The following is an 18,144-nucleotide window of genomic DNA, read 5'->3' on the forward strand; positions in this document are numbered from 1 at the left end:
AAGGGTGACCCCCTCTTATGGTGGCTGTGGAGTAAGTGAGGGGACCTAGAGGTGAGAGGCATGGTTTGACTAGAGGGTACCAGGGGCTGCTTTGTTTTTCTTCTGAGCCTTAAGGTGAGGGGAACCAGCTGGCGCTATGATTCTGAGAGTAAGTAATGTCTGAGAAAGGATAGCTGGAAAGGAAATTTAGCTGTGAGGAAGTGAGTGGTTTAGTTTACATGTTAAGCTTAGGCTGGCTTCGATGTGTCAAAGCAGAACTTTCTCCACAGGTAGAATGACCTGACTATTACACAAGATGTGTGGATGAAAGATGGACGGGAAGTGCTCAGCGCCCGTGGTGGTGAGGCAGCAGGAGATCAGGAGAGCTTGGGATGGCCATAGCCTGCCACGATATCAATATGACGATGGGGGCAGCTGCTTTAGGGACAGAGAAAAGCAAGGAGAAAAATAATAATAAAAAGAAAAGAAAGGCTCAGAAAATGAACCAAAAACTAAAGAGGCAAAGGTAGAGGCAAGAAATTAACCTACAAACAGACTGCTTCATACACACATGTGCACATGCTCTCTCTCTCTCTCTCTCTCTCTCTCTCTCTCTCTCTCTCTCTCTCTCTCTCACACACACACACACACACACACACACACACATACACACCAAGGCTCTTAGAGAATCTTGAGGAGATTGAAAGTATGTAATCCTAGCATAGAACAAAGCCAGTCAGGAGGAGGAAGAGGAGGAGGAGGAAGAAGAGGAGGAGGAGGAGGAGGAGGAAGAGGCCTTTGTAGGCTTTGCTTGTGGAAGTTCGTGGCCCCTTAGCTACTGGTGGGAAGAAAACCTCATCTTTTAGGGCTTGAGGTTTGTTTTGAACAGGATCAACTCTTCAGGAGTGCTGAGATGGGCCTCAGTACCCAGAAGGTAAAATGCAAGCTGTAAGTATAGGAGAGAGAGGAATAAAGCTCTCTCTCTCTCTCTCTCTCTCTCTCTCTCTCTCTCTCTCTCTCTCTCTCTCTCTCTCTCTCTCACTCACAGAGAGGGGGGGGAGGGAGGGAGGGAGGGAGGGAGAGAGAGGACTGTTTTCGTTGTCAACTCCACTACATCTGGAATTAACTAAAACCTCAAAATGGCAGGGCACACCTGTGAGGGAATTTTGCTTAATTAAATTACCTGACGTGGGAAGATCCACTTCTAAGTTGGGCCACCCTGCTGGCAGCCTTCACATAGACACAGGAGAAGGAAGCTTCGCATTTTGCCTGCTTACCCTCACTGGCATGTCCATCCCTTCACAGGCACCAGAGCCCACTTCCTTAGGATTCAGTGTACAATGAAGACCAGCTGAGACATCCCTCCTCAGGCACTGAACAAGTACTAGAGTCTTGGGCTTTCCGTTCACAGCCAGCCATTATTGGATTAGCTGTACCACAGCCTGTAAGCCATTCTAATAAATTCCCCACCCTTCTGTATGTATGTATTTTTTTCTATAAGTATATATTCATTTTAAAACTTCTGTCCCTCTGGAGAACCCTAATACAGTGTGTTTGAGACAGAAGCAGTCACTCCTCATAATCAGAAGGAACCATGACATCCCAGTGTGATTAGCACTCTCTTGCCTTGTGGGAATAATAAGTTTGGGGCACCAGTTCTGTCTGATGAAAGGCTCAGGAAGAAAAAAAGCAGGAAAAAGATTGACTAGAAAAACTTCTCACAGCAAGGAGGCCGTGCTAGAAGAGCTTGCCAGGTAAGAAAAGCGTGGGTCCAAGACACTAGGATCTGTTGTTGCAGGAGCAAGGCTTAGGCAACGGTCAATGGTAAATTATTAGCAGTTCATCATGATGGTGATAGTAAGAGCTGATATTGTAGGCTCATCATGGATGCTCATCGTGCTGGTTTTATGGACTATCTAATGGACACTAAGCAGCAACACACCACATACGTGTTATTGCTGTCTTGCACATGAGGACCCAAAGGCTCAGAGAGACAAGAAATAGGCTCCACCACACAGCTAAACTGTCTTTTTGAAGGAGTAGGATGATATGAAAGACCCCATCCGTCTTTGACAATACAAGACAAGCAATGCCTGCTGGGGCGGTCCACCTCCAGGAGAGATGGGAAAACCATGCCAGGACTGCACTCCTCCAAGGGAGTACCTGGCACTGCTTAATAAGGAGTGGGTTGTCTACTTACCCGGAACTGACCACCACTTCCATCATCCAACTCCAGAATGTATCCTTCGGCGGCCACAGTGGACAGAGGGGGCTGTTTCCAGGACAGTGTAGCACTGTTGTTGTGGGTGCAACACTCCTCCAGCTGTAGAATGGGGGTTGCTGGGACTGGAGAGGAAGCTAAACAGAAATCAGTGCGTCGATAGCTTCTGTACTGCTTCGCTGTCTTGTAATGACAAATTCACCTCTGATAAGGAAGAAGTCTGAACACACACACACACACACACACACACACACACACACACACACACACACCCCACACACGTCTGTTCATCCATCCACCCATCCATCCATCCATGCATTCACGAGTGGTCTTCCAGATCTTGTGCTCATAAATAGCCACAGCTGTGGATTTTTGAAATTTGGTACCAAGTGACACAAGCCATGTCAGATTTGAAACTTCTGAAGAACCTTACGATATATTCTCATAGCAGCTGTAGCCTGAAACAGTGAAAGGCCAAGTTCACCTGTTTTTAAGATGTAGAACAGTTTGGCTTTGAGCCCAGGAGCCCAGGAGCCCAGGAGCCCAGGAGCCCAGGAGCCCAGGAGCCCAGGAGCCCAGGAGCCCAGGAGCCCAGGAGCCCAGGAGCCCAGGAGCCCAGGAGCCCAGGAGCCCAGGAGCAGATCTGAATATGACAGGGAGCTCTTGGTGTTTTCAAGTCTTGTGAGAATTGCTGAGTTAAAAAGCATCTATATTTTAGACTTTTTCTTCTTTTTTTTATTACTTAAAAGAATAGAGTAGCCAAATGTTCAGACACATGGTCATAAAAATGCTGGTTGGAAACCCTAGTTCCCAACATAGGAATTCAATATAGGTAGCTGAGAGAAATATTTTTAGCAATTATTTTTTAAAACTTAGGCATTTGTTTTTATTATATATATGTGTGTGTGTGAGTGTTTTTCCTGCATGTATATATGGGCACCCCTAGCATGTCTGGTGCCCATGAAGGTCAGAAAAAGGTGTCTAGATGCCCCAGAACTAGAGTTACAGACAGTTGTAAGCCACTTCATGGATTCTGGGAACTGAACTCAAGGTCTCTGCAAGAGCAGCAAGTGCTTTTAACCACTGAGCTAGCTTTCCCAGTCCCTTATCAGTATTTTAAAAAAATTAGTGTCAGAGCATTTCTCATAGCCCAAAACTTTAATAACAGGCAAGGATTCACATTGAGGGACATTTAGACGATCAGATGTTAATTATGGAACCCCTATGCTGCACCAACATTGAACTTGCTGTGTCATGCACTGGCTTAAATATGTTCCTGTCAGTCATTCCAACCAGGATGGTGGTGCTTTAACAGCAGTTCAGGAGCAGGATCTATGGTGGGTGACCTAGAAGACAAAAGCAGCTACCATATATATGATGTGAAGGTAAGAGAGGCCGCCTTATGCTTAGGAAAAGATTTCCAATGGAACCAGATTAAATCAGGCATTAAATAAGCCAAATTAGGGAGTAGTTAGTTGGGTGTGTGTGAGACCATTTTAGGATGGGAAGTCTTGCTTCAAGTGTCAGTGGCATAGGACAAAATCTTCTAAGAGACCAGTGACGTTTGCAGCCATAGGGGGCCCAGAGCAGCTGAATTTGGAGGAAAGGAAAGAACCACATTGCCTAGTTCAAGAGCAAATTCCAGAACTAGATGGGAAAAGGAGACAGAAGACATAACTCCCAAAAGCTGTTGTGGTGAAATTGTTGGTTATGTTATGTAAATATGTTTTTGTTTTGATCCCAAGTGTGGGACGTAAAACTGCCTTTAGCAGCTTTGTGAGCGGGCATGTGATCTTTGTCAACTACAACTGCTTCTGGCTGGGGGCCGGGGCATGTGGTCTTTGCCATCTGGAAAACATCTTGGTGTGGACTCTGAGAGGGTATAAATAGAAGTCCAGAGAGAGAGAGACAGAGAGAGAGAGAGAGAAAGAGAGAGAGACAGAGAGAGAGAGACAGAGACAGAGACAGAGACACAGAGACAGAGAGAGAGACAGAGAGAGACAGAGACAGAGAGAACAAGAGAGAGACAGAGACAGAGAGACAGAGACAGAGACACAGACACAGAAAGACAGAGATACAGAGAGACAGACAGAGACAGAGACACAGAGACAGAGAGACACTTGAGACAGACACTCCTATGGAGAAATGCTCTGGGGAACGCTTTGAGAAGGCTGCTTCTGATCATTCTGCTGTTGCTGTTTGCTGTTTAGCTGGACTGCCAGAATCCTGGTGATAAAGAGTGGAACCACCCCAAGGAACTGAGTCTAAAGAGGTCTACCATCCCCTGTCCCTACTACCCTTCTTTTTTTCCTACATAGGGGTGGTGGGTTGGAAGAAGGTAGAGGCATTAAGGAACCCAAAATAAAGTAGGTTAAAAAAAAAAAAAAAAAAAACAAAGCCTACAGGCTGTATCGAGCATCCATGCAGAAACAGGCATCACTTGAGTGTCACTACTGGGGGATAGCATCAAGTCTATTGGTACGTGAAGCTTTTGCTATTAAATTTATGTTTCCGTTATTAAACAAATACATATATTTCATTTGTGGTGGAGTTAAACTGTTAGCTAAACTGTTGCCCAGTGGGCTTCTAGAGACATGGATGAATCTCCCTAGGGTATTTATTCTGCTGGGTCTGTCATTAAGCCCATTCCTTGGACTGCCTGTCTCATTAGCTCCATATCTATCTTTCACATTTCTTCATTTATGCTACAGGAAGGTGTACACTTCCTCAACTACAAAATCAAAGAATAAGATCACAAAATGGTTTCAACTTAAATCGTACAAATGCCTGCAATGTCTGAGAAGAAACAGAAATCTCCCTTTTAGACAAAGGGATTATTAAATGACTAACTGAAATGCATAATGCCACATGTAATTAAAAGGCTAGAACTTCATTTTGAGTCCCCAATAGGAAGATTGTCAAAGAGCAAATAACTTGAGAAAAAAACATCACCAGTGTTTAGATCTCAATATTGTCTCAGATTGAACAGTTACAAAACAACCAAACCAAAACAAAACAAAACAAAGCAGGTGGGGGGTGGGGCTACACAGAGACAGTGGTGGAATCTGTTGTGTGTCTGAAGCTGTTTCTCCACATGTTAAGAATCAATTTTTTTCATTTTGAAAGTTTATCTATTCCTCATTTACCCCCAGATGATGTATATAAAAAGCACGTGCGGCAAAAGCATAGTCTGGTTAGCTAAGGCTCGGGTTGACATTTAGAAAACAGATTTTTATGGTGGGTGCTATGTTACCATATTTCATTTTATTAGGTATGAAATAAATAGACTAAAAGAAATGCGCAGTATTTTTAGTCATTCTGTACTTTATAGCACGGGCATGGATACAGCACGTCAGTTTCGGGGATGACGTCCAAGAACGCTTATTTTACTGGGACATTTGCGTCTGGGCCTTCCCCAACTCTCTCAGCCTTTGCATCTTGTGTTCATTCTGGGGCACCTTTGGTTTTTCCTTTATGATTGCTCTCTCCTGGTCCGACCAGGTTTGCAGCCTCTCATATTCTCTTGGCCTATAAACAGCTACAGCCTGAAAAGTCTCTTGGACACAGTGTGCTGTTGTGGAGACTCTGCAGCTGTGGCTCGGGAGGTTTGTGCTAGAGCAAAGTCTCCACACCTTGTATCACATGGTCCTTTCTGTTTCTTATACCATGGATGGCAAAGGTCTCCAAGCATTGCTATTGTCGCCGTTGAAGTAGATCCCATTCTGAGTTACTGTGGTCAGAAACCCCATCTCATAGCATCACCTCTGAAGGTTGCCTGTTGACCATTCGTTCCTCTCTATGGTGGCATTTCAGCTTTAGAGCAAAGGTTCTCAATCTGTGAGTTGCAACCCCTTTGGGGTCACATATCAGACATCCTACATGTCAGGTATTTATATTATGATTCACAGCAGCAGCAGCAAACTTATGGTTATGAAGCAGCAATGAAATAATTTTATGGTTGGGGGGTCACCACAACATGAGGAACTATATTGAAGGGTTGCAGAATTAGGAAGATTGAGGACCATTAGTCTAGAGGACATGCAGGATATTTTCTAGAAAGTTCTCACTAGTCCATTGGAAAGGGTGACTATCACACATGTTCTGAGGAAATTCACTTCAGCCCCCAAACCTCTGCATGTGAACAGATTGCCTGGGCATATGTGTGTGTTCACGCATCTCTGCCAGCCCTCTCCTGCAGCTTGTTGCCTGCATTACAAAAGGGAGTCTGTTCAGATCGCTCTGTCCTTGCCTATGACCTTGGAATAGAACAAGGGCTATTGCATTTAGGAGGAGTTAATGAAGATTAATAGAGCCTCCAGGGAGGAGAGGCACTTAAGGAAATTAACAGCTATTTGGCCTATGTGCTCAGAGGCTCATGCAGCTTTAGGTCACAGCTTTGTCCTGATGCGGATTATTTATTTATTTACTTATTTATTTATGGTTTTTTTTGGGGGGGACAGAGTTTCTCTGTGTAGCCTTGGCTGTCCTGGACTCACTTTGTAAACCAGGCTGGCCTTGAACTCACAGTGATCTGCCTGCCTCTGCCTCCCGAGTGCTGGGATTACAGGCGTGCACCATCACGCCCAGCTCTGATGCGGATTTAACATGCAGGTGTTTGATCTTAGCAATGTGACTCAGATGCTCTACATGCTCACACAATCCTAGGGTAATATTCTTTGGAGAAAGCACATGTCTGAAACCTCTTCTTACTGTATAGCAGAATCCCTGGAAGACTATGAGAAGACACTCAAAACTCTATTCCCATGACACGGGAAAGAGTTGGCAATATCAACTGAGAATTCAGAGGGAAAAAAAATTCTTAAAAGAATCTCTAATAAAAGCAGGAGACAAAACTTGGTGCGTTGTTTTTATACAACTAAAGGCAAGGAGCCCAAACACCACTCCCAGTGGTTTGGAAAGACGGCGAGATGGTTTTCCAGTCACAGTATAGCCAGAAGCACTCCAGACAACTCAGACACCTGAGCAATGGAAGTCCAGTGCCCTCCAGATGGAGTTCGCCTGCTTGGGGTGACAGACCCGGAAAGGGCCATGCAGCTAATTCCTGAGCTAGTGAGGCAGTGGCTCGCTGAGCAGCAGCTGCCTGAGAGAGACCTGCGCACACTCTCAGCAGATCGTCCTCTCCCACAACAATAGAAGGAACATCTCCGGTGAAATTTCCAAACCGGGAAGATGGGAAAATCTTTTGTGAAGACATAAGCAGATAGTGTCTGCATAAACCCATCAGAACTGTAAATGCACGCTTTAAGTTCTTAAAAATATTTTTGAGTTTGTCCTGTGTTCATGTAACATCATTACCTGGTGACATTGTTATTTCATAGTGGTCAGATCCCATCAATACTATTCCAAAGGCCATTTAATTGGGATCTTTTGCGCCTGGACTTAGAAAGCAGTATTAGGGAAATATTTCATAGTGACAAGCAGTGAAGGGGCAGTTCATTAAGTGACCAAGAAGTCCTTTAGAACATGGGCAGGCTGACATTGCACTAGGAGCAGCTGCCGGTGTGCTAACAAACACCCCGAAGGCCAGCGAGGGTTTTCAGCTACAGCCACTCAACAGATATTGTGGCACAACCTTAGGATTCTTTCTTCTCATCACAAGCACCTGGCAGGTAAAAATTATTCCGACTAAACAGGACCAGGCTATCACTGAATTGATGAAGCTTAATGAACACAAAGCAAGACACATAAATTAACAAGGCAGAGAGAAAATGATCAAAATTGAATTAAATCAAGATGAAGTGTTAAACAGAAATTATACTCTCACACCAAGTGGTCTTTTCTATTAACGTCACAAAGAATTGTTCTGGGTGTTCTGGGTGCCAGGTCAGCGCACGTGGGGTGTTCTGCATCTTAGCTTGTAGTGTAGTTGTCATTCTCTGCTGTGTGAACAGACTTGAGCAATCTACACATACAGCTTTCTCCAGCCTGTGTGCACTACTGAGTGAACATGTGACTATTCTCAGAAATGTGGTCTGTGATGCACAGCACATGAACCTTGGTTTTCATACCAGCTACAGGAGCTGCTCACTCCAGATCCATCCTGCCACCCAGCCTGGACTCCACAGTGGGCAGATGGATGCACCAGACTCAGAAGGGCAATGACTGTGGGAGCATACCAACCGATCTGCCAGCCAATCAAAGCATTCCAAAACCACGAGGCTTCTACCTTCTAACTCACCTTTCCTCCTGCCTTATCATCAAGGTGAGTTGGGCTTCCTTGCACTTAAAGCCTTTACATTTAAAGCTCTTTTTGTGGCATGTTTCCTCCTCCATCCTACTTGAGACATACCTTTCTAATGGCTTTATTTTGTTGAAAGGGTGGGAGATAGACAGAGGCTGGATGGGGAAATTAACCTCGGGTTCTATATTCTGCAAGAGACGGTTTAGTGACCATGCCATATAGGTGCCAGGGAAAGATCTTAAACAGCAATAAAAGATTATTGCAACACACACACACACACACACACACACACACACACACACACACACACACACACACCCCTTAAATGTATAAAAGGTAATTGGTATTTCTGAAAGAAGCCAAACTGGAAAGCACTAGTTTTGTAGAAGAAATGGAAACGGCACTAGTGCGCTCTGAAGTTGCTTCCTGGGGTACAGCAAGTGGGGTGCCCCCCTCACTTGCTGTAACATAGGCTTCCTGTGCCCCAATTTCCTCAGCTGACTTCTAGGGCTCTGAGAATGGAGGTGAAAAAAGATCACTGGCACTTGTGCTAATGTCTGGTTTGACTAACATTCCATAAGTACCCCCGTTTTTTGTTACTGCAACGAAACATTTTAACTTTCAAAGCAATGAGGAAACTGAGAAACCAAGAGCAAAGGGTCATGAAAAGAAGATGTGTGGGTACCAAACACAAGTGTGAGTTCACTGGGTATTAAAACTTCTCTGGTTATAGGATTCTTTGGGTGATAAGTGGAAACAGGTAGATTTTTTTCCCCCAACATGCAATTTGCAAAGCATTTACTTTTAGGACGTATTTAGAATGTGGATGCCTAAGTGATTGATGAAGAATTCAAATAAATCTCCCCAGTTAAAAAAAAAAAAGACCTTACTATTACTTTTAGTTGTGTGTGTGTGTTTGGGTTTGTGATGTGAATTCAGTGCCTAAAGAGGCTAGAAGAAGCTGTCAGATCCTCTGGAGCTGGAGTTTCTGGCAGCTGTGATCCACCTGACTGGGTCCTGGGAACCAAATCCTGGCCCTCTGCAAGAGCACTCTTAATCGCTGAGTCTCCTTTGCAGCCCAGAAAAGTATTGTTTCCAGCTTTGAATTGTTTGAAAGGTTTATATTTACTTCTTTGAAACAGTATCTCACTGGGTAAAGCTTGGTAGCCTGGAACTTGCTATGTAGACCAAGCTGGCCTGGAACTCAAAGAAATCTGCCTCTGCCTCCTGAATGCTGGGATTAGGAAATGGGCCTCCGTGCCTGGCCCAATTTCTTCAGTTTTCAAAACAGGCCAGAGAATGTTAAAACGGTTAAAATGGTAGGAGTGGAGGACAGAGCTGTAGTTGTCAGGGGTTTGAGTGAGGGTGAGCATGGGCTGAAGAAGTGAAGAGGATTTCCTTTCTGTTTTGTTCTTGAGACAGAATCTTACTATCTAGTTTGCTCTGGTCTGAAATCATGATCCCCCTGCCTCTACCTCCTCATCACTGGAGTTATAGATCTCCACCTCTGTACGCGGCTTTGGAATAGATCTTTATTCTTGATTGTGGTAGTAGTTGTAGGATTCCACACATGTCATAAGATGTCATAGACACCCCAGCATTGTCAACTGTTTCGTTAATGCAGTGCAGCCATGTAAGATGCAGCCACTAGGGAAAGGGGATAAATGGTACAGAGGACCTTTCCTTACTATTTCAAAACATATGTCTAAAGAATACCAGTAATGGTTTTCAGCTGGATTGCTCAGATTGCCGTAAATGATGCCCTTGTATAGTTGGCTTGAATTTTTAATAGAAGTACTTGCATTTCCTTTTGGTGTCCAACATTAAAAAAGACAATGGAGAACAAAAATTTCAAACAGATCTTGCCATATTCTTTAGTTTCATAAGCTCGTCTCTAAGTTTATCTCAGGTTTCCATCGCTCAGCCGTCCTCACCTCCCACTCACCCACACTCGACATCCGCCTTACTCTCTCCATCCAAGAGGAAGCTTTCACTCTAGTGCCAGATATTTTCAATACCTGATACTATTTTGGGGGTCACTTCCTGTGGGAGGAGCTTAGCTGTACATGGTGACATCCCTCCTCACTATCTCTGTGTGTGTCAGCGGCTCTGCTACGGATGTGTCAACTTTCCTGGGTTCTCCATGAATCTAGAGCTGAGTGCATCAGAGTTTATCTGACTTGCTCAGCTTACACGGCTCGAATGGATGTGTTTTCATTACCTGGCAGAGGTCGTAGTCACTCTAGATTTTAAAAAGATTTCATTCAGGTGGTGTGTGTGTGTGTGTGTGTGTGTGTGTGTGTGTGTGTGTGTGTGTGCAAGTGCCCTCAGATGTCAGAAATAGGCATTACAGTAAGCTGCCTGAAGTGGGTGCTGTGAACTGAACGTGGGTCTTCTGCAAGAGAAGCAAGTGTCTTTTTTCTTTTCTTCCTCTTTTTTTTTTTTTTTTAAGATAAAGTCTTACTATGTACTCTTGTCTGCTCTGAAACTCAATAAGTAGACTAGACTGGCTTTGAACTCACAGAAATTTGCCTGCCCCTGCTTCCTAAGTACTGGGATTATAGGTGTGCGCACCACCACACCTAGCAGCAAGTGCTCGTAAGTGCTGGGCCCATTTCTCCAGGCTCACTCTGGACACCCACTCTGGACTCACAGGGGCACCCACTCGGGACAGTCTGCTGACCCCTGGGGACACAAGGACGCACCTTTAACTTGCACGAAGTCCAGCTGGTGAATGGATTGCAGCAGAGGGCTGTTGTCCAGGCTCAGGTCAAAGTCCGTGGTCATCCTGGGCGTGAGCGTGCCCTTCCCCCACTGGTCCTCAGTTAAGTGAACTCGCCTTATGAGGGCGTCTGAAATCTAACCACACCAAAGAGCACAGCCTAAGAAACGCAGCGTTGCCTTCCAGCCACCACGTGGCTCCCATTGCCACCAAACCACGGGGACCTCAAGTTCGTCGTGGCTGGGGTGGCCCACAGTTTCTGAAGCAACGTTGAACGGGGTTTTTTGTTTTGTTTTGTTTTTTGTTTGTTTGTTTGTTTTTTAGTCAGAAGGAGGGCACTATACTTAATTAGCAGCTGTTAACTGATTTTTACACGGAAATATGCTCAGGTATCTATTACTGAGCTCCCAAATGCTGTCACCTCTGAAGACGGTGATACAGTGGGAAGCAGTTTTATCCTACAGAATCAAGAGCGCCACCCTTCTGTTTCAAGGTGTGGGCAGCCAGACAAAATTCGGGAGTGAGCTTCGCAAGTCCTCTTACATCTCCGGCACACCATCATCCTGTGTCTATCACTTGATTCTTTGGAAGGGACCTCTTTCATGTCTTATACTCAGCCCCATCTGTCACTCTCGGCTGGCTACAGAGTGTCAATTGGAAGAGATGTACATGTCCTAGTTCGGTAAAAAGAGCTTCTTGTCATTGGTTTAATTAAAAAAAAAAAAAAAAAAGTAAGTAAACCCCGGCTTACGCCATAGCACTTCACAACTGACAATGAAAAAAGGCAAAACCAAAACAGCCTTCCAGAGCAGGAAGGAGGCGGTGGCAGCAAGGTACATAAAGACTTCAGCCGACCTGACTGCTCAGAACGGTTAGGGAGAGGGCCCAATTCTCAAGTGAGACAATACTACTTTGTTCTTTGGAGTAGATTATAGGGAACTACGCTTTCATGGTTAAGCACAAGAACAAATGCCTCCTGTGCCCCTCCCCCACTTCAGCCCAAGCATTTCTTCTCAGTCTTGTAGCGTACATAGGGTGGCGGAGACTTCCAGGAAGTCAGCGGAGTTCTGCAACAGGCTCGCCCACACTCAGTGAGTACGCAGGTAGGTTCTGCAATTGAGGGAGGCATGCGAACCCAGGCTGCTGGATGCCCCATCTACGCATCCTACACTCAGCGCTATGGGCTATCTGAAACAGGAAGCAGAGGCTAGTAAATACCGACCTGCAGAAAACCACTGGGGTCGTTCTCCTTAATCACTTCCAAGCAGTACTCCATGAGGCCCGTGGTCTGGCGCAGTTTCACTGTGCAGTGGGAGATCTGGTCCCGAACCACCTGAGGTTGGCGAGAGAACGGAAAGGTAGGAACATGGCAGGGGGTAGAAGGGAGGCGCAGTGGGACCTTAGAAGCTCCCTCAAGGCAGAATCTTCTGCAGACATTCTTCTCTGAAGTTGATATCTCTGTGAGCGGCTCTTAGGGTGAAGGGCGAGCTGTCTGTGAGGGAGCTACAGCTGCCTTGCTTTCCCTTCTAAAGAGTTTCCGCACCCGAACCCTAGGAACACTCATCTGAGTCTTTCCTAAAGTGGCCGGGAGAGCACCAGACAGCTGGGGTAGAGCCCGTACAGCATGGCCACGGTGGCAACGAATGAGCTAGAGAAAGATGACAGGTGCAGATGGGCCCACCTAAGAGTCACCGTGTCATCCGCAGAGCGCCTTTCAAGTCAGCCCTGTTTGCAGACCTTTGAGTCTGTCTTAGCCTAGGTGGACTTTTCTCCAGCAAGAATTCTGCCTCTAGGACATTGTCTTTGCTCAGCGACACAAGTATGACGTTTCCCTCATTAGAGGTGCTCCTTTTTTGGGTTGTTTTTTGAGGCAGAGTTTCTATGTGTAACCCTGGCTGTCCTGTAACTCACTCTGTAGACCAGGCTGGCCCTGAACTCGTAGATCTGCCTCTGCCTCTGCCTCCTGAGTGTTAGGGGGAAAGGCATGAGGCACTACAGCCCAGCAAGAGGTGTTCATCTTTGTGACTTCTGCATGGTGACGTGAGTCCTGAGTGCATTTGAAAAATGGAATAAAAGCACAGATCTCCCAGGAACCACAGACACTTGCTTCTTTGATACTATTAATACAACTTCAGTATTTTAAACTTTATGTATAATATGAAAAGTGTTAATAACTATTAAAAACCTTTTCCTTGCTCCTTTCAGTTTTTTGATTTTCAGTTCCCTTTCCCCTAAGGATTATTACACCTGTTTCCCAGAAGAGTCAGGGAATTGACGGGAACCTCAGCAACCTGCTGTAAAAACCTAAAGCACTTTGATCTTGCGTTTAGTTGTTCTCTGGAACCAGACTTAATTCTTGTTCCAGCCTTGTCATTTACATATAACCTTCCCACACCCAATACCACGTCACAGGCATCTTCCATGCGGCTACCATCAGTGATGCTGCTGGCCGTGTAGCTGTCCCAGCCAGCGGGCAATGGCAGCCATTTCTATTTCCTTGTTACAGGGCATTTAATGTCTTCATAGTTTTCTATCCAGCCATTTGCTCACTCCTGGCTTCTGTTCTTGTACTGTGATAATTTATGGCATGCATGTACTGAAATAGGGATACATTCAGCACTCTCAAGGTCTGCATCTGCTCTAAAACTTTCCTTCTTAAGGTGGTGCACGCCTTTAATCCCAGCACTCAGGAGGCAGAGGCAGGCAGGTCTCTGAGTTCGAGGCCAAGTTGCCAACTCAAGCTGTACTATAGAGCAACAGTAATAAAAACAGCATGGTACTGGCATACAAATAGGCTGGTTGGTCAGTGGAATCAAATCAAAGATCCAGAAATAAACCCACACATCTATGGTCACTTGATTTTTGACAAAGAAGCCAAAACCATACAATGGAAAAAAAGACAGCACCTTCAACCAAATTTCCTTCTCAAGGAAGGTTGGTTTGGGGCTTGTTGCTTGTCTCACTGTGGGACTCTTTGCCCATTCCCGCGAAGCTCATCGCTCTGCACAAGAGCCGGGTGACTCTACCGCATGCAGAACAGGTATGGGCTCCTCAGAGGCTGCCCCTTAGGGCTGACTTTGTTTATCTTGCTACATTTTTACCAGCCATCCCACCCATCAGAATAGTGATGAAAATCGTCAGTAAAAATGAAGTCAATCAGCGTTCTCAGGACAGTGTTTTGGGGATGTGCTGTCACTGACTTCCATTTTCTGAACTGATATTTCCTATCGTATGGAGAACAGCCAAATAATTAGCTCTTTCAAGAGTATAATCACTTTGTAAGACCTAAAAATCTTACTTAATTTTTAATTAAAAAAATTAGCAGTCAGGCAATGGTGGTGCACACCTTTAATCCCAGCACTCAGCAGGCGAAGACAGGTAGATCTCTGAGTTCAAGGCCAACCTGTTCTACAGAGCGAGTTCCAGGACAGCCAGGGCTACACAGAGAAACCCTGTCTTGATAAACCAACCAACCAACAAACCCCCATCCCCTAAAAATTGCATGTATGTGCGTGGTATATATGCATGTGTGCGTACATTCATAAGTGTTCATCTGTGCATATGGAAGCCAGAGGTTGACGTCAGGTGTCTTGACCCAGAGATCATCAATTCAGGTAATCTTGTTAGGTAGTCAGTCAGTCAGGCAAGCTAACTAGCCTGCTTCAGGAAATCCCACTGTCTGCCTCCCAAGTTGCTACCATTAGAAGCCAGCCACCACACCCACCCAGCATTTAATGTGGGTGCTGGGGACCTGAACTCTGGTCTTCACACTTGCACATCAAAGTACTTGACCCATTAAGCTATCTCCTCAGTCTCACTGATGAGTATATATTTTACCCTCTGGTCAAGTCTTTTCTCAGCTCTTTCACCTATTAGCTTTCTGGTCAGGCTATTCTTTCTACATTTTATTGTTCTGTATTTTTGCTCGTGGTTTTGTTGAAGTCAGTTCCTAGGAAGCAAGGCTGTCTTTCTTCCCCCCTGCCTTGAGTTACACATTTTTGGACTTTGAGGCTGGTGCTCCAGAGAACCATTTGGCACTGCTTGAAGCTGGCAGGAGTCGAGCCCTGTTCCTGGGTACTATGCACGTCACAGGAGTGACACAAACAGGTCCTGGGAGAACAGTCGCCTCTGCTTTCATCTGCATTGGAGCCTAACCCAGTTCCCACGGGACAGTGGATTGGTCTGTAGCCCACGGTTCCAGTTCCAGGGGAAGCTTTAAGAACTTTATTAGAAAAGCAGTGGTCCCTGCAGGATGGAAGGTGTCTATGAGTCATTTGAACAACTCTATTTTGATAGGTAGCAAAAGTAATGAGGGTTACTCCTTGGGTCAGGACATGGCACGAGCACCTATTTGGAAAAGGACAGTCTAAGAAAGCTCTGTTATTTCCCCGAATGCTCAGTCCTTTTCAGTAGCACAGAGCCACTCAGGAGACTGTATATGCACTCAGGTAAGTGGTTTTCTGATTGCACTCCATCCCCACTAACGGTAGACCAGTTGCACTCCTCCCATACAATCCTGAAGAGGATTCCACTCTTCTATCTGAACAAGATAAGTCCCCATCCCCAACTCCTACTTACCTCTCCATTTTTATATGTCTATAATTTTTCTCTTTAGTTTTTCTTCTAAATAACTTTAAATCACATTCCTCCCCCCACCCCCACCCCGGCATGCTGGAGGGGGATCACTTTTAAGTCTTCAGCCTGAGTAAATAATAATATTCTTTCTCCTATTTAGCTTTTTTTCTAAATGTAATCTATTATTCCTATCACAGATTCAACATCCCCCCCCCCCAGCATAATCCTTTAGCCCTTCTTACTCTGTCTAAGGCACATGCGCTTTCAAGTTTCAAGCCTGAAGGATTTCCTCCCCACTGTTTTGCTGGTTGGTGGGGGAGTTTCTGTGCACCCAACCAGGTTTGGAAGAACAAGGCCTGGCTGAGGATGCTCTGAATGGCCTCACCAGAGTCAGAGGTGACGTGTCCTGGCCTGATTTCTTTGATTAAACAGAGAGTTCTTCTCCTGCTTCCCCCGCCCCAAAGTGAAATATTATTTATTCTTTTATTCTTTAAAGAATAAAATAATGTATTCTTCAAAACTTGGAGAAATTTAAATTAAGGAAGGATGCTGTATGTCATTACTGTCTGACAGGGTTTTAGGCAAATGTTTTCCCCAATCTCTAATCCCACCTTTTCTGTATGAATGTTTCAAAGACAAGTTTGAAACTTTGAGTTTTTATTTTAAAAAAGTAATCATTTAGGCCTATTAAGCAAGTAAAGTGCATACCTATTTTAAGGAGAGCTTGGGCTCTTGGTTTCTTTAAAAAAAGATTTTGTTTTATTTAGTGTATATGAGTACTCCATTTGCAGTACTCTGTATGCCAGAAGAGGGCGTCAGATCACATTATAGATGGTTGTGAGCCACCATGTGGTTGCTGGAAATCGAACTCAGAACTTCTGGAAAAGCAGACAGTGTTCTTAACCGCTGAGCCATCTCTCCAGCCCAAGAGCTTGGGATTTTTTAACAGCAAGGCTGTGAGATTTCTATTCTAAAGTGTGGTTGCCACCGGCAGTCTTATCGATAAACACTGCGTGGAATACGCGAAGCTTGCTGTATAGAAGACTGTGCCCTGCCACAGAAAGTTTAGTGAGGGAAGATGCTCAAGCTCTGGGAAGAGAAAGATGTGGTGGCACGCTGTCCACGCAGGAGACCGCTCAGAGTGGGTGGTGGCCGCACCAGAGTGCCGCACCATGGTGTTCTGCAGGGTGCGGTGCAAGCTGAATAGGGTTACTTTTTCATCTCTGTGGGGTGAGTCAGCTGCCTCCTAGAGAATGGGGCTCACTCCTTTCTGGACAAAGGACGTCAAAGGCAACCCGAGACTGCCCTTCATTAACACTCAGCTAGAGTGTTAAAGTATGCTCCTTTTTCATGGGGAGCCCTGGCTGTGTGTGGTGGCATCTCGATGGTTCTTTGGGGGACAGTGCGAGCCCTATCTACATAGACTTTCTCAGCTTTATTCATGTATGGGAAGCAGAGGACCACAGAGCTTGCCAAATGAAACTATGGAAGGAATTCTGCATTAGCAACGACCTTAAATCAGGGACACTTGTGGATAGATTATTAGTGTTGACCCCTCTAAACTTTGCCAGAGGATGAGTAAAGGTTTTACCTTGTTCCAGGTGCTCAGCCTTTATACAAGTCTTTATCCCAATGTCCACCCAACTCGGCATTCCTGTAATTGCATTCCCCAGACTGGGCTGGTGCTTGGGGAATTCATCTCTTTTTCTTGCTGACACTAGCTGCACTGAATCACTTTAAGATTTCCTTGTACATGTACTTATATTTCTTTTCTTTCTCCCATTCCTTAATCAAAAAGTTTTTGCCTGCTGTGAAACAGTGGGAACATAGGCCAGTTTAGCAGTCTTCTGAGCCAGTAACACTCATGACAGAGGTTTTCATGTTTAGTGACATGGCCACATAGATTTTTTTTTTTTAAATAATGAGAACTAGTCTAACAAAACCCAGTGATACAGTAGGCTCCAGCAGGAAGCATCCTACATGTAACCATAGTGGACATATGGAAGCCCTACACCAATATGGATTTCAATAACCCATCAAGCTTTGTCATTACAGCTTCACTGAATAATTTTTTGATATGTCAAATTCACCAACTATACAAGCACATTGAAGATTAGACTCTGTCTCAAATAATCATGAACAACTATGCTTATTGCTTCCAAGGCACCGCACTGTTGGGAGATAACAAGAAGATGCCTATCAGCTTGTACTATTCAACTCGGATCATCTGAAAATGCTGGAGACAGAACACACTAAAGATGCTTTCAGAATGAATTCAAGTTTTTAAGGTATTATAGGCAAAAATCAGTTCCCAGGGTATACTTTGAACTTCTCAAAAGGAAGGGAAAAATATATAATTTTTTTGTAAAATACAAAAGGTACTGATTTCATTAGTGGCACATTTTGATGAATGTTGTCACAGATTCCTTATGAGCACATCAGGAA

General features: G+C 44.9%; 1 protein-coding gene across 17 annotated transcripts in view; it reads right to left on the reverse strand.

Moving 5' to 3' along the window:
• Trim9 (tripartite motif containing 9) overlaps positions 1–18,144 on the reverse strand; it is a 107,034-nt gene that overhangs the window by 23,009 nt on the left and 65,881 nt on the right. For 14 of the 17 annotated variants that reach the window (XM_051147169.1, XM_051147167.1, XM_051147158.1 and 11 more), the window contains exons 4-6: positions 12,347–12,457; positions 11,108–11,261; positions 2,180–2,337 (exon numbers count right to left, since the gene is read on the reverse strand). In XM_051147169.1, the coding sequence (XP_051003126.1) occupies positions 2,180–2,337; positions 11,108–11,261; positions 12,347–12,457 (423 nt within the window). The remainder of the gene's footprint in view (positions 1–2,179; positions 2,338–11,107; positions 11,262–12,346; positions 12,458–18,144) is intronic. The other 3 variants (XM_051147186.1, XM_051147141.1, XM_051147125.1) reach the window with 1 other exon arrangement.

The sequence above is a fragment of the Acomys russatus genome, chromosome 1 (genome assembly GCF_903995435.1).
Source record: "Acomys russatus chromosome 1, mAcoRus1.1, whole genome shotgun sequence".
Taxonomy (NCBI): Eukaryota; Metazoa; Chordata; class Mammalia; order Rodentia; family Muridae; genus Acomys; species Acomys russatus.